At 33.3% G+C, this 15,701-nt stretch overlaps 1 protein-coding gene across 11 annotated transcripts in view; it reads left to right on the top strand.

Moving 5' to 3' along the window:
* spri (Src homology 2 domain-containing protein sprint) overlaps positions 1-15,701 on the top strand; it is a 40,256-nt gene that overhangs the window by 10,467 nt on the left and 14,088 nt on the right. For 8 of the 11 annotated variants that reach the window (XM_089172783.1, XM_089172782.1, XM_089172779.1 and 5 more), the window contains 3 exons: positions 3,681-3,980; positions 12,432-12,555; positions 13,791-13,982. In XM_089172783.1, coding sequence (XP_089028909.1) covers positions 3,853-3,980; positions 12,432-12,555; positions 13,791-13,982 — 444 coding nt within the window. In that variant the 5' untranslated portion in view covers positions 3,681-3,852. Of the gene's footprint in view, positions 1-3,680; positions 3,981-8,733; positions 8,775-12,275; positions 12,326-12,407; positions 12,556-13,790; positions 13,983-15,701 lie in introns of those variants that run through there. The other 3 variants (XM_089172789.1, XM_089172788.1, XM_089172787.1) reach the window with 3 other exon arrangements.

Genomic DNA, 15,701 nt, shown 5'->3' with positions numbered 1-15,701 from the left:
CATATATTATAATGCAATAATAATGTATTATAATAATTTAAATTGACTATCGAATGGGTCCAAGGGGAAAAGAATAGGGGAATCCAAGGGGAAAGGAGATGGGATGTGAGGTGAGATTAAAGAAATAGAAAGGAAGATGAGAAATAATCAATAATCGAGGTGTTCCACTCGACTAAATACGATTAGACCAAACCAAGTGGAAAGATATTGAAAGTTTTCTTCCTATTTTCTACTCTTTCTTCGTTTCGGCTTTTACCTATTGTAAAGTAGAGAACACCTACATAATATAACTACACTCATAAAACTCGGTAAACGTATCTGCCGAATGTCAGGATCTTGGACAAACTTGGACAGGACATTGCAAAGGAAATTGAAGATAGAAACAAAAAAATAAATCCTTCTTTACTTCTTTTCTCTTTCTCTCCTAACTCTCGTTCTTATTCTTCGTCGAACTTTATGAGGTGAATACGTAGTCAACCACCAATGAGAGAGTACGTTGCTCCGTACTCCCAAGCTTTCCCTCGTTAAGTCGTGAGTGATAGTAAACAAGTAGGTAGTAGTGGTAGTAGTAGTGGTAGTAGTAATGATAGTAATGTGGTAGCAGCAGTAGTAGTAGTACTACCACTACTCTTCCGAATAATACACTGATGTACATTTGTTTCTATACGTAGTTGCACCATTTATTGATAACAACGCATCATATGGTGATAATAGAATGCTTTCGAAGAAAAGAAAAGAAAAGAAAAGAAAAGAGAAAAAAAGAAACAAATCTCAATACTTATCAAGAACTTTTCTAATCTTATTTCTCTTTCTTTTTATCGTTTGACTTAACATTATTTTTTTTAATATCTTATTATTTTATTGGAAAAATTAGTCATGGTCAACTTACGTGAGATCATTTCTTTGTGATATAATTATGAAATAATTACTCCGTATTTATTATATCGTGAGAACGTTTTTTATTTTTTCTTATTTCTTTTTACAATTAGATTCAGACTACCTACTTTCTATTTACCTTATTCATTCGCGAATACCATGACGAATAATAATGAAATTGTTTTCTCTTTACATTAGTAGTCTTTCTTCAAGATGATGATGAGATGATGATGAGATGATGATGATGATGATGATGGTTCACGGACGATTCGGTGATACGCGTTACACAACTAATCATACTCGCATGCAACTAATATTTGTCGAACGGCTCGTTACAATGAATGTGCAGCTGTTGATTCATTAAAGTCTATACGTAATCGTGTACGCTTAATTTGTAGAATATTAATATATCGAGTCGTTTGAAAATTTAATAATTTAATATAATAGGGACTAATAATTTTCTTTTTTTTTTTTTTTTTTTTGCTTTTTTCAATAGCAAATAATAGAGGAAATATTACAAATCCAAAGCATTTGAAATGATTTTCGAGTCTATTCATGATTCCTATGTTAAGCTCATTATTAAACCTTTTCAACGTATAATATTATATATATGGGGTTTCATCTATCTATCCTGGGATTCTGTCCTCCGGATTCGATTCGTTAGGGTTAATCGAATTATACTGAGGACCAATCAGATCGACTGGCCAGGGAATTGCGGCTACATGAAGGTCGATAATCGCAAGTCTCTGCCAGTTACCGCAAACTACCGCCGTTCTCTACTATTACTATACCCCAACTGTGTGAGATTCTCATTGAACATACTACGATTCCGTGTTAGATAATTACTGATCTATCTCTATAGATATACATGTTTCACTTGAGATCAGAGTAAATTAGGATCAGATGAACTGGCCTGATTTCTTCGTCACCATTTAAAGAAAGAAATAAGATCTAACACACATCGTTCATTTTTATCTTCAATCTTGCAATATTTTCTCTCTGCTAGTTATTTAATTTTTTTTTATTTCAAGTTATTGTTGCTCGTTTCGTAGATAAACGTTATAACGGCTATATCAAATTCACCGACTTTGCTATCCTACCGTAAATTTTATTCTAATTCAAAAAGGAACGAAGTAAGAAAGTCTGAAAACGAGTTCATGCAAATTTACTTCATTTTCTAGCGTAACCATTTTCCCTTCTTTCTTCTTCATCTTATTTTTTTAACTTTTTCTAACTATATATAACTTTTTATATACTTATATATGTATAACTTATATATTCCGAAAATAAGAAAGATCGATAAAAATATGTGTCTCAACGTTTATAAACTTTGAATAAGACTTGAAATGGAGATTTTCAAGAAACACATACGTGTTCCTTACCGTACCATACCGACTACTTATTCCTTTTTTTTCTGTTTTATTCTCGTTCGAACTAATATCCTGTTAGTATTTTTAATACGTTTTTGGTACTTTTATAATCTCTATCTTTATCGTTCTATCTTTTATCCTCATCAACGATCATCAACGATCATCAACACAGATCGGTAATAAGTCTGCCTGCCTCGTGAGCTCGTTTCTCGTCCCTTTCGCTTCTCGTTTTTACAATCAGCCAGTCAGTATTCTTTCCCAGGACCTTGACATTTTTTCCTAAATATTCTTTCTCTCTCTTTCAACGTACATTCGGTATCCTTCATTTGGAATATTTACCAACTATGGTAGCACTATTCTATTGCCTCCTTCCTGTTTGCTCCTACTTTTTTTTTCTTTTCATTATGGTTGACCCGAAAGAAAGAAAAAAAGGTTCTAATGGCGCCTAGGATCCTATTACAAGACCGTTGGAAATCGTTGGAACCACCAGGCCCCCGTAGACGATCAAATTTTTACCGTCGTTCGTGCTTCAACGAAAAAGAACCCAATAAACGGAATATTACCGGTAGAACGAAGCCATCGTTTTCATTTACTTACTCTTTTTTCTTTTTCTTTTTCTTTTTCTTTTTCGTTAGAGCAAAAAGGAAAGAATATTTATTATTGAAGTAATCAAAAAGAAAATTGATAAGGGAAAATCAGAAATTTACAATATTTCTAGATTGTACTAATATTTTAAATCTACAATTTCATTAATCCAAGTTAATTTAGCTAGGTTAATTAATCTTGGTAAATAACACCCTTTACATATACTTATAAATGATATAACCAATTATTTGGATATAAATACAATATAATACGAGACAACGATTGAAAATTAAACTCTTGAACGTTTTTCGAGGAAAAACAGATATGAATGATAAAAATGATAAAGATGGTAATGATGATGATGATGATGATTCAGTTTTTTCGAAACTCTTTTCATTAGATATTTTCACAACTAACGAGTTATTACGTTATCAAACAATGTTTCAAAGTAACACGGAAAAGGGAAACAACGAAAGATAAAACTCTCTTTCTTTTTCATAAAATAGAAATATAATAGTAATATACAACGCATTCGTCGCTAAGCAAATCGAGCCTTCTCGTTTAAACCACAAAGAAGGAAATTTGACGGTGGTTGGTTGTGCTGTTATTTAACGAATTATCTTTTTTTTCCCTTAGTGTTTCTTATTCTAACTTTAAAAAAAAATATGTATATAATAACTTATATATAATTTGTGTTTATCAAAATAAACACTTACCATCTATAAAATTACTCGTTAATATAATCTGATTTCAAATAAAATCATCTCTTGTTTCCACCAAAAAGAAACAGTAATTTACTAAAAAGGTGCATGAATTTTCGATGATTGCTCATCGTTCTCATTTTCACAGATATTCTGGAGAAAACACAGGGAGTTGAATAGAGAAAAAAAGATATAAAATATTAATTAAATAAACAGTGAAATGTGTTGTGGATCGCTGTCGACTAACGACTAATTAATCACCGCCATAAAATGCGATAAGTTAACACCAAAAGATCATAGTTTGGATTTATATTGCAAGAATGCTACCACCGATTATAAACAATATTAACAGTGATATATTAACGTTGTATACGAATCCAAGCAACGGTAGAAGCGTGGCAAGCCGTGGTGCTACAAGGGGTCGTTACGCTGAAATTGGTGTTAAAAGGTAAACAATTATACTTTTTTCAATTTTTCATCTATTATTATTATAAACTATGATCTCATTCAATTACTATTTATATTAAGAACGTATTTTATTAAGAAGTCAATAATTATATTACATTCATTTATTTCTATATAAATTTATTCAACCATTATCACGGTCAAGAATAAAATGATATAAATCAAATTTTATCAAAACTACTTGCATTTGCATTCATGTAATCCCCTCATACATTCGTTACCATTAGCAAAATTTCTATAAATTAGACCTAAAAATTGTGATTGCCAAAAATCTTATTTATTATATTAATACATAAATTAATACCTGTTATTGGTCAAGTAATTTATAACATTTTAAACTAATACTATAAATTAGTATGTGTGAAAGATATAATGTGAAATTATTTGAAATGATTGATTTTTCCTAAAAAAAAAAAAAAAACTATATTCATTCAATTCTCGTCGTCAATCGTATCGAATCGGATTTGTACGAATGAAAAAGAATACAGTTAAGAAATTTTTACGAATTAAGGACAGCTATCGCATCGTGCCGATACCACCACCTCGCATGTGCATTTTCTTTAATGTAAAAAAATGAAAATGAGAGAGAGAGAGAGAGAGAAAGCATTAAAATACAACGAAACGTGTAATATTTGTTTGTAGGATGATAAAATGAACGGGTTGAATGGTGGCGCTGCATCTTGCGACTGCGTGACTGCTAATTACAAATCGATTTTATTCTCGAGGTCGTTGGACGTTCGCATTTTCTCCTTTATACTTAGAATAGAAAAACAAAATTAAATAAAATATCGGGAACTTACACGTGACTCGTATGTAATTTTATCGTAATTCAATTAACATATCAAAAGAGAAAAAGATGCAGGAATAAAGATTGTCATAAAAACTATAATACGAATTCAATTTGGTTTTTCTTACAAGGTATAACTTTTCTATCTAAAAATTACAAGTGAATAATGTCAAATAATTACTTTGTTTTTTATTTAATGATACAATTAATCTTGATTTTAAAAGAACATATTAAATGAATTTAACGTAATGTTACACGCGGTAGAATAATTTAGAACAATTTTTGTCGACTTTTGTTTGTTTTATAAACCAAAGTATTATTCTTATCTATAAATCTTATCTTGTACAAATTCTTGTTTTATTAGTCGCATTTTGTTGACAATAAACTGGATCAATATTCTGTCAGTTCACAACGTTCTAGTTGATTCGGATCAGTCGACTAGAAAATCTCAATCATGCTGGTTGGTAAACTTGCTCTGGGTACTATCTCTATCCTACCGAGGGATTTCTCAACGTTATTTAGATGACGTTTACTAGTATATACGAGTATGTCTATCTATCGATCATGCGCGATATCCTTAAACGCGCTAAGCTCTAAATCGATACAAACAAAACCAAAATAAATAAATTCAAATCAAAAATGCAAATGTCAAAAAATTCATCGAAATGTATTCTCATGAATATACATAACTATGCATAAATGTTGTGTTTAACAAAAGAATGAATCGTTCGTTATTGTCATTAGGAAAAATGAATGAGAAAGAAGTATGTGTGTTGTCATAAGAAAATCGATTTTAATCAGCGGTTAATATGAAATATGATAGCAAAGTGACTGGCAACGCGAAGCCCTTTGGTTCATTCTTACGTAAGCAGCTTATAATACCGTGATCCGCTTAGGTACTCCACAAATAGACCACGGATGAGATTCGTTACTATCCTTTTTCTTTTTTTTTCTTTTTCTTTTTGTTTTTAAGTGTTTTTATAGATGAGAAAACATTTCTTTTAAAAACTACGATAACGCGTGTTAATTAGTCTTTTGAGTAACAAAAAAATCCAATTATTTATAAGCATTACAAGTTTGAATAATTAAATGTCAATTCACAATTTCTATGTTACTTATAAAACCTATAACTATTTTATTTTATCAGTAATAACTGTTATTATTAGATTTTTGAAATTTACGAGTATAATATAATAAAACAAATATAATATTTATACAATTTATATATTATATCATATATAATTATGTCAAATATTTCATTAATTTTCAATTAATAAGTATTTTAATTGCGTACCAATATGTAGATAATGTTAAAGATACACTGTTTACCTATGATAAATAGTTGCATGTACCTTCGAACAAATTTAGCATAGTTATCAGCTTATTCTTCCTGTTTCTCTTCCTTTCTTTCAAAGTTTTATTCGAATGCACGTACGCGTGTTAATTCAACCACAATCACGTTAATTCGCACGCGAACGTGAATGAATGCATGCGCGTACCGCATGTGCTTGGCCAGATTCTTTTGTCGGTTGATTATCTTTTCGAAGGTCGAACTTATTGCTGGCTGAGAAATGTGAGATGCCTTTGAAAAAAAGCATCGATGAAAATGAGAACTCATCATAATCTATTCCTTCAGGACTTTGAACCAATTGTTAAATTATTATTTGCATTAATGCTTCCTCTTAAACAAATCTACTAAACGATTTATGAGAGACGAAAGAATGATCCTAGACAAATGTTTTTAATTAAATTTCTTATCTTCATGGAACAATACATTTCTATAAATTATAATATCTATAAAAGAAGTTTGATAGTTTAAATATGCGGAATCGCGTGGCCAACTACGTTTTCGATAAAACGAGATTAAATTTAGCTGCCAAGATTTTGCTCAATAAGATTTGATAAATCGGGTCAACTAATCTAACTACGAAGGATATCGTCTGAAAGAAAATCGGTTAAATGCTTCTTCTTTTTCTCCTTCGGCATAATATCCACTTTCTCGGCCAAACTTTAACGAATCCACTTTTCCGCTTGAAAATCCGCCCCAATATCTGTGCTTTTATAAGCTTCAACATTATTTGAAAGATTATTTAAACCTCTCTCTCTCTCTCTCTCTCTCTTTGTTCGATTTAATATAATGATAGATTTTTTCTAAATTCTCTCTACTCCTTATTCTTCGATATAACGAAATTTATTTTTTTCTCGACTAACAGTCCTCGAAGATTTCAACTAAAAAGAGACAGAGATACAGAAATATAGAGAGTAGTTGTAGAACCTCATCCACAACTCAGATTCAATTTCTACGGTGGAAATGGATTCTCGTGTCGATTCCCGTGTCGATTCCCGTGTCGATCCTCGGGAGAAGAAGGAATGTCAGCTTTCGGTTATATCCTCTCGAGGATCTCGTCGAAAAGAGCGGTGAGGAGGGCAACCATGTGATATTATTATACTTATTCAGGGAACGGTATTATGCGTCTATCGAGATATCAACGTTCGCGAATGGAACCTTTCCTCCTCCTCCCCCCTATCCTCTTCTTTCCATTTGAACTTTCAATTCTGTTGATATTGCATTTCAACTGTTGTAACGATCCGTATTTTATATATCATTTCTTTTTGCATTAAAATTATACCTAAAAGAACAGAAAATATATGTATATATTCTACCAGACGAGTATGAATAAAAGAACAAAAAAATAATCTAAAAGCGAGACGAGAATTCCTTTGAACTCTTTTGTGTTTCTATTCGTCTGTCTATTTGTCTCTCTCTCTCTCTCTCTCTCTCTCTCTCTCTCTCTCTCTCTCCCTCCCTCCCTCTCTCTCTCTCTCTCTTTCATAGAAAAGTACAAAGTAGAAAGGTTTAAAAAGGATTTTACTGTACGCTTTTGATCACCATGCATTGCAAGCTTGTATAATTATTAATCTGATTTCTTTCCGACTTTCTTCCATGACGCGAGTGTCATGTAAGGAATCTTTTTTTAAGATATAAAAATAATTAAAACGAGTCCATTTTTCCGTCGTTAAGATAAAACGAAACTTTTTGTTTTATTACACACTCGCTCGTTAAGGACAAGTATAATTGTTCTAACTATATTCCTACGTAACGTTAATGATCCTACGTCAATTTAACTCTTAGCGGCACAGAATTTCAGATAATAAAATATCCCTATGGTGCACGTTTTAAATTAAATAAAATTGGTATATATTTTTTATTAATAAAGGTATTACATAATGTAAAAACATTAATAACCAATTGCTTAGAGTAAATAAGACGAAATATAAACTTATGAGTATGTGTAGCTATTGCAATAATATTTCGAGGTGGGACTAAAAATGTGGGACACTTTTAATCCCACTGTGCTCCAAAGAGTTAAAAGACGACATTTTCAATCAACGACAAAATATCATTGAAAATTAAATATTTGTATAGTATGAAAAATTGCTATTTCTACATATGTATTTTTTTCATTTTATTGAATTTATCTAACACATGCATATACATTAAAGGAATAGCATAGATCATTATGGTTAATGAAACAAGCAAGACGACGTTTGAGGCCGGAAGTAGAACATGCTCGTTAACGTTAGACCGCAAATAACTCTTCATTTACCAAGAGAGTGTAATAGAGAACAATCTCTCTCTCTCTCTCTCTCTCTCTCTTGTTTCCTCTCTTTCGTGATACTCATGTCTACCACGTCGACTCAATTCTTCCATTCTCTTCCGTTCATTATTATGCGCCATTACTTTTTCCTTTTTAATAAAGTCGTGAAAAAGTCGTAAATTACATGGCCAAAATCTATTAAAATATAAATTCGATGTTTGTAAAATTTTCATTCAAGTAGGTCAACCTCGAAGTTTATAGCACTAGGTACCCTAAATTGTTCTGTCTGTTAACACGAATATTTTCTACAAAATACTAGAGCAGTCTGCCGAATATTCTTGGAACGAACGAGTTGGATGTTGACGATGCGAGGATGCTCTCTGTGTTCAAGGTTGAATACTTTTCTTATAAATAATTTGAATGAATCTTTTTCAAAAAATAATACAAATATATATACATAAGTCCGAAAGTTTAAAATAGAAAATCGCGTTGTTGGATATTATTAAGAAAATAAATATTACGGACAGATTTAGTTTTTCATGCCTATTAAAATGTAGAACATAAAAAAACAAGATAATAGGATTTTTTTTAAGTAAGGAAAAGAAATAAAATTACAAACTAGAAGTAAGAGAGGGGAAAGGGGGGGGGGTGTTGGGTAGTACGATCAGGAAGAAAGGAAGAAAGGAAGGAGGAATCCAATCTAACGGGTGACGTCAGGGACATATGTACGGATCTGAAACAGACCGTGGCGCTACTTAGTGCGTAAAGTGTCGCGTGTTACCTCGTGTAACGTAAGCTCACTTCGCAAGTCCCAACGTGAAACCCAAGAGGCACTCTTTGGCTTCGGTTTCATTCGACGGAGGAAACCGGATAGGTTGCTGCCGCCATTTGCCGTTGCTACCACGCTACTACCTTCCTTCTTTATCCTTGTCTTATTCTTTTTCTTTTTCTTTGCCAATACATACACACACGCAACAGGAACACGGACACGGAGAGTGACTTTAAACGAGTCTACCTGTTTTCATCCCTTATTTTCATGTTTCCTCCTTCTTTCCTTTTCTTCTTCTTCTTCTTCTTCTTCTTCTTCTTCTTCTTCTTCTCCTTTTTCTAATTTTAGGATGTTATTTATAAAAGGAAACCCTCATCTCCATCTCTTACTTTCTTACTACTTTCCTTTAAGCAACAGAAAGAAAAGAAATTATTATATTCACGATTATTATCAACTATATTCTTTGAATCAATGCATAAACTAAATAAATTTTACAAGAAAGTTTTTCTCTTTTGTTGGCTAAACCTTTAAGATATTCGCATGACTAAATTATACAGTTATTTCCATTGAATTATTATCAATATTAAATGTTACAAAAATGATACAATAAAAAAACATTGAAAAATGTAAATTTTATAAAATGTTCTATAAATTCGGGCCAGTTAGCGAACCCAAGTTGTAAACAAACACGGAAAACACAAAGTCCCTCATATAATAATAACTCGTTTCTTACGAAAGTGTTTCCGGTTTCAGCAGGTGCTTTTTCTCGCGAACGAATAAACGGTGGTGCTTCCTTACTTTTGGTATATTTTCTTTTAAGTTAATACGATGCCAAAAAAGGAACAAAAGATTACTACTACGGAGACATACGATAATGCCGACATGATGTAGATGCTCCTTTTCCTTCTAGTAGGTATATGTAATATATACTGGTTACTGCAAGTAGAACAAGATAGAAACAAGGATGTGGAAGTAGTAAGTACAAAGGAGTTGATTGATATCCAAGCCCTTGTAAACGTATTCTCTTACCTATCCTCTTTTATAATAATAATAATAATAATAATTATTATTATTATACCTATATACAACAATTTCTATTGGTAAACGCCAGTTATTATCTTGTGGTATAAAACATCCTGGAAACACCATAAATATTCTTCGAAAAGGATGGTAATTATGGAGTCCTCCTTCTCCCTTCGTCTTCTTCTACTTTTACTTCATATCGTTTTACTCGGAAACTTTTTGATTACTTATCCAACCGATGGATATATGCGATAGTCCTAACGTCAGAAGAACAATATTTCCCTATTTCATTCTTGAATAATAATCGCAATTACGAAAAGGCAAATATTGCATACAAGAAACAAGACTACAATTACCGGATATATAAGTAATTAACTTATAAATATTTAAAGCGTCGTGTTCTATGTTGTTATAATACTTCAACTAAAATACTTTAAACACAATTTTTGTTTTTTAATATAATATAACTATAAAGAGGATTTGTGTATTATACAATTGTACACGTGTGATTTTAATAAAGTATTCAAATGAATATATTTCTAGATAAAAGATATTTGATTTCTTTTCTCAATATTCTCATCTCTCGAAATGTATTGACGATGATAAAAGCTTTGTTATTACTTTGTGTCTACCTAACACGTATAAAAAGAAGAAACTTTTCCTTCCCTTCGATCCTTCAACATTTACAACGAACGAAGTCATCGGATAAAAGTCAAAGAATAAAGTACAGAGTTTGTACGCGTAAAAGTTTTCGATAAAAGGAAAGGGTGAGGGAAGGGTGAGGGAAGGGTGAAGGAAGGGTGAAGGAAGGGGCAATGGGACGAGACGGTGCAATCGTGTCGTTGGGCAAATTAAATCGAGCGTAAGTCTCGCGTCCTTCTTCCGACCGGAAGAACCGGATATCGACCACGAAGATAATTCATTTTCTCGATTAGAAAATCAAAACGTACGAACAATAAGTCAAACATATTAACACATAACATTTTGAGGATTTTCTTTTTCGAAATGAAAGAAAGAAAGCAAGTAAGTAAGAAAAGAAGGAAAGAAAGAAGGAAGGAAGGAAGGAAGGAAGGAAGAAAGAAAGAAAGAAAGGTGAGTCTTTCAGGAAGAGAGAGAGGAGACTTTTCTTTCGTTCGAGAAAAAGGGTCGATCCCTTCCCGACGAGTGTATGCTTCAAATCCCTTATGTTCCATGAGACGTGTGCAAGTCGATGCATAGTGGCTCGTTAAGAAGTACATAAAAATACCTTCGTGTAAGAGAAAGCAAGGGAAAAAAAGGGAGAGAGAGAAACAGAATGAGAAAGAGAATGAGAAAGAGAAAGAGAAAGAGAAAGAGAAAGAGAAAGAGAAAGAGAAAGGGTGACCGGAGGAGGACCACGTGTTGAGAACCTTCAGTTGCCATGGCAACCCCCATCTGATCTCGTCCGCAGACGACGAACACTACGATCATGTTTCAGGATCGTAACCACCCTCTCGTGGACCGTGGCTGTTACCGATCGATTCGGAAAATGTCATCGAATTCAACTCCGATCGATCCGATAGCTAATCGAGTTAAACGTTTAGGAAAATATAAACTTCCATGTGATAGAATAAAATCTTTATTTATAAAATCATCATATTAATTCACACTATGATTCTAATATTTATTTCTACTGATTGCGAGTACTAGACTCAACTATATGCAATAATAATGCAATAATCTTGGAGAATCAATTATTTAAATATTCTTCAATTCTACGCGATATTCTTTGTCGTGATAAGTTCCTTCAAATAAATATTTAAAATATCGATCAAGTCTCGGGTTTTGTGATCCGTCACAACAAAACCGTAACGCACGTTGACAAGGCAGCACGGTAGTTGGTCCTTGATAGAATGTCCAGATGTCAAACGCAGAATGGATAATACGTCGTCGCGTTGTGCACGTATGCGTACATGACGGCCGTCCTTTTCAGCCTTTACATACGTCAACTCGCGCACACCCTCCACTCTCTTTCTTTATCTGATATTTATCCAATGGACGGTCAAAATTTGCTGGAAATAACAACGAGTACAGCGCTTGGGAAATTCGATTCGCTCGAAAATACGATTTAACTGTCAAACCACCAAAAGATGAACGATGCAGGTGACACGACGCGTCATTGAAATATGTGTGTGTGTGTGTCATTTATACCATATATAAAAAAATGAAAAGAAAAATAAAAAAAAGATTTTTCAATCTATCTGTAAATCAAAGTGTCTCTCGCATTTCTTTTTACAGAAGCGATGTTTTCTTGGAACCGTATCTGCAGCAGCACGGGACCGTTCAAGTTGTCAGCTCGCCGAGCACTCCACCACCGAATCCGCTTCAACATCATCAACTTTCGCAACTACATCATGGCCAGGTGACAGATTCCCCTTTAATCCCTCTTATAAAAACAAAAACAACTCCACTAGATATAAACCCACTAGATATATCCTTTCTTGAACTGTTACGTTAGTAAAACGTTAGCTAAATTGACCCTGCTACAACTTGATCAGTTAAACGAATCAAATTAGAGTGCACGGAAGTAAACGAAGCATCTTATCAGGTAAAACAATGAAAGAGGAAAGCAAAAATAAAACAATGAACTATCTTTAGGTTTAGTAGGAAAATGAAGAAAGTCGCTTGAAATAGATCGATAATATATAATAATAATAATAAACCGGTTTTATATTTTATTCAAATAAGTTGAAAGCAAAGACAGGATACTTAGAAGAAGAAGAAGAAGAAGAAGAAGAGGAGACGGTTGAGGGTAGAATGAGAGACGAGGAGTCGTTGTCGTAGGGGTTGGATTCGCGTGCGGGCGACCGTTTCGAGTGTAATTTAATTTGAAATGCAGACTGACACACACAACGGCATTTCAGGCTAAAGGGATTAAACGTGGACGTGAGGCACGTGCTGAGAGGCCCCGAAGCTAATTGCAAATCCCTTAATTACTCGTCGAAAAAAGTTATACGCGAGTGACATATATATTTGTCGCGTCATCAGAGTACTTATGATGATCCTTTTGAAAAGATTGAAAAGATAGATACTTTTCTTTTTATCTCCCTCTTATTTAGTTAGGTTTGAGTCACTTATTTACAAACAAAACTAACGGTTACAAAATCGATCGATTATCGCTACGTAAATATTCGAATCGAGGATAATTAAGATCGAGTAATGAAAGAAAAAATCTGTTTTACCAAAAGGGAAAGAATTGAATTGAAATCAACAAATCTTTTCAGTGGCTAATATCTTTTTCAAAATGAAACAAAGTTTCAATTATTTTTTTTTCTTTTCCTTTATACCTTTCTCTTCGGCTGCTGCAAATTAAGATAACCAACCCCCTCTCTTCTCTTCTCTTCTCTTCTCTTCTCTTCTCTTTCTCCCAACGACATGACGACGACGACGTCGTCGCATTAAATCCAGCCGCTTTATGACGAGTCAGGGAAGATTTGCAACGAGCAGCAACACCCTTCTAAAATCGTTTCACCAAAACACTGACGACAATTACTACACCAAGAATTCCATCGTCGTCATTCATTAAAATGATTCTTAAGCAATTCATTTATTCATTTGAAAGATGATCATAAATATTATTTTTCTCTTAATTTTCAGAGCGAAGAATCGCTTTCTTCGGAAGGCTCGGCCACCTCGGGAGGATCTTCAACAACTACGGAAGATTCTGGCAGCGAGGTGGCATGTGACATAACGCTGATCGAAAGGCTCATACGATCTCATCCGATTTGGTTCCTCCCTGGTATTCAAAGGGCTGGGGCTTTCCACTTGTTGCAAGGAAAGGAGGAAGGGGTGAGTGTTAATTAGTCTTAAGATACTTGCAGAAATATTATTTGATCATTAACTTTTGTTAATAAAAACACGAAATAAACACTTCTAATTACCAACCGTTGGTAATCCTTTATTTACTGTCTCGAGAAATTCCAACATGTTGGGACAATTTTCTACGGTACACTGTTTTTAATTTGTATCTTTCATCTCAACGTTTTGCTTTTGAAGAAGAAATTATGAAAAAAGATCTTTTCAACATATTTTTCACGACTTTGTCCGTACTTAAGTTACGGACAATTAACCGATAATATTTATAACGTTCAACACGTGTTCGGAAGACTTGGAATACGGAGGAGAACTTTGGGGAAACCAAAGAATCTCCCCAATGAAGAACCCTATCCCCGTAGTTTCTATAGAGCGTGCAAAAACTTGCAGTTACGTTTTGATTTTATACTCTCCTTTATTTTTCTCTGTTATTTACTCTTCTTCTCGTTGATTTTTTAACAAAAGAATGACAAGGAAAAAAGGAAACTTGCGCGCAAATGCGATTATTTCTCATAAAGTCACTTTGATAATCAAACCATGATTGTGCATTTTAAATTGTACAAAATAAGAGAGAAGAGAGGAGAAATTACACGGAGAAAGTATTGAGGGTAGAGGGATAGAATAGCGCGTGCGCATTTATCTATATCTTTAAACCGCAAATTTATGGATTCGTAAGAGAGAGAGAGAGAGAGAGAGAGAGAGAGAGAGAGAGGACTAGGAGAATAGAGTGTACTGTGCATTGTTAAAGCATATCATAGGATAGTTGGTAGTTGCTTTAAAACTCATTTCACGAAAATTCTATACCAAAGAAGCTGAAAGATATTTAAACGAGGAAAATTATCCGACGATTATCAGAGAAACACAAACAAAGAGTTGATTACTTTGGATTACGGCATCTGGAAATTGTAATTCTCTCTTGTTGCTTGCTCAAACAAAGGCAGAACGATAAATTAAATTGTTTGCGGCTATTTGGCAAACTCACCGCGTGTACCATTTTAATAGGTAATAAACGTAAACGACAGATACAGTACCATCGAAATACCCCTGACTCTTCTTCTCTTCCTCTCTCTCTCTCTCTCTCTCTCTCTCTCTCTCTCTTTTTAATTTGGCTTTTCTCCAAGTGAACATTTCCAACTTTTATGTACGTACACCATTGAGAATATTATTCTTCAAATAGTGCATGTATTTGATTATTAGAAGATAAATAATTATATCATTCTCCTCGTTTTTTTATTACTTTTTTTTTATTCCAATATGAGAACAATTAATGTTAAATAAATTAAAGATAATTATTATCTTTTATTATTAAATATTTAAATAACTTTATCTAACATTGATAAAAATTTCTATCTTCTGATAAGTTTCGCATCTGGATAAAGGTTATAGTTTTGACGCGTGCAATTATTCGTCATCATTTTATTCGTTATCATTTTATTCGTCGTGTATCTCAGACTTGATATTTCTCTTTATTTCCGTTCGTATCGAACGTTGTAAAGGAAAGTTGAGAGGAAAAGGAGGAGTGAGGTAGAGAGAACAATGAGTGCATCCGTGCAATCTTATCTAATATTCCAACGTGAGGAAAAGTGAGAGGAGGAAGACGAAGATAAAGATGAAGAAGAAGAATAGGAACAGAGCCAAGTGGTCCCAGATGGCAAATCGTGTCAATGCCTTAAGAGAGCCTCTTGCAATCATTGT

The sequence above is a fragment of the Polistes dominula genome, unplaced genomic scaffold, assembly GCF_049000335.1.
Source record: "Polistes dominula isolate Pdom_NZ unplaced genomic scaffold, Pdom_raw_medaka contig_23, whole genome shotgun sequence".
Taxonomy (NCBI): domain Eukaryota; kingdom Metazoa; phylum Arthropoda; class Insecta; order Hymenoptera; family Vespidae; genus Polistes; species Polistes dominula.
The sequence above is the reverse complement of the archived record's forward strand: the minus strand, read 5'-3'. Positions and strand labels throughout refer to the sequence as shown.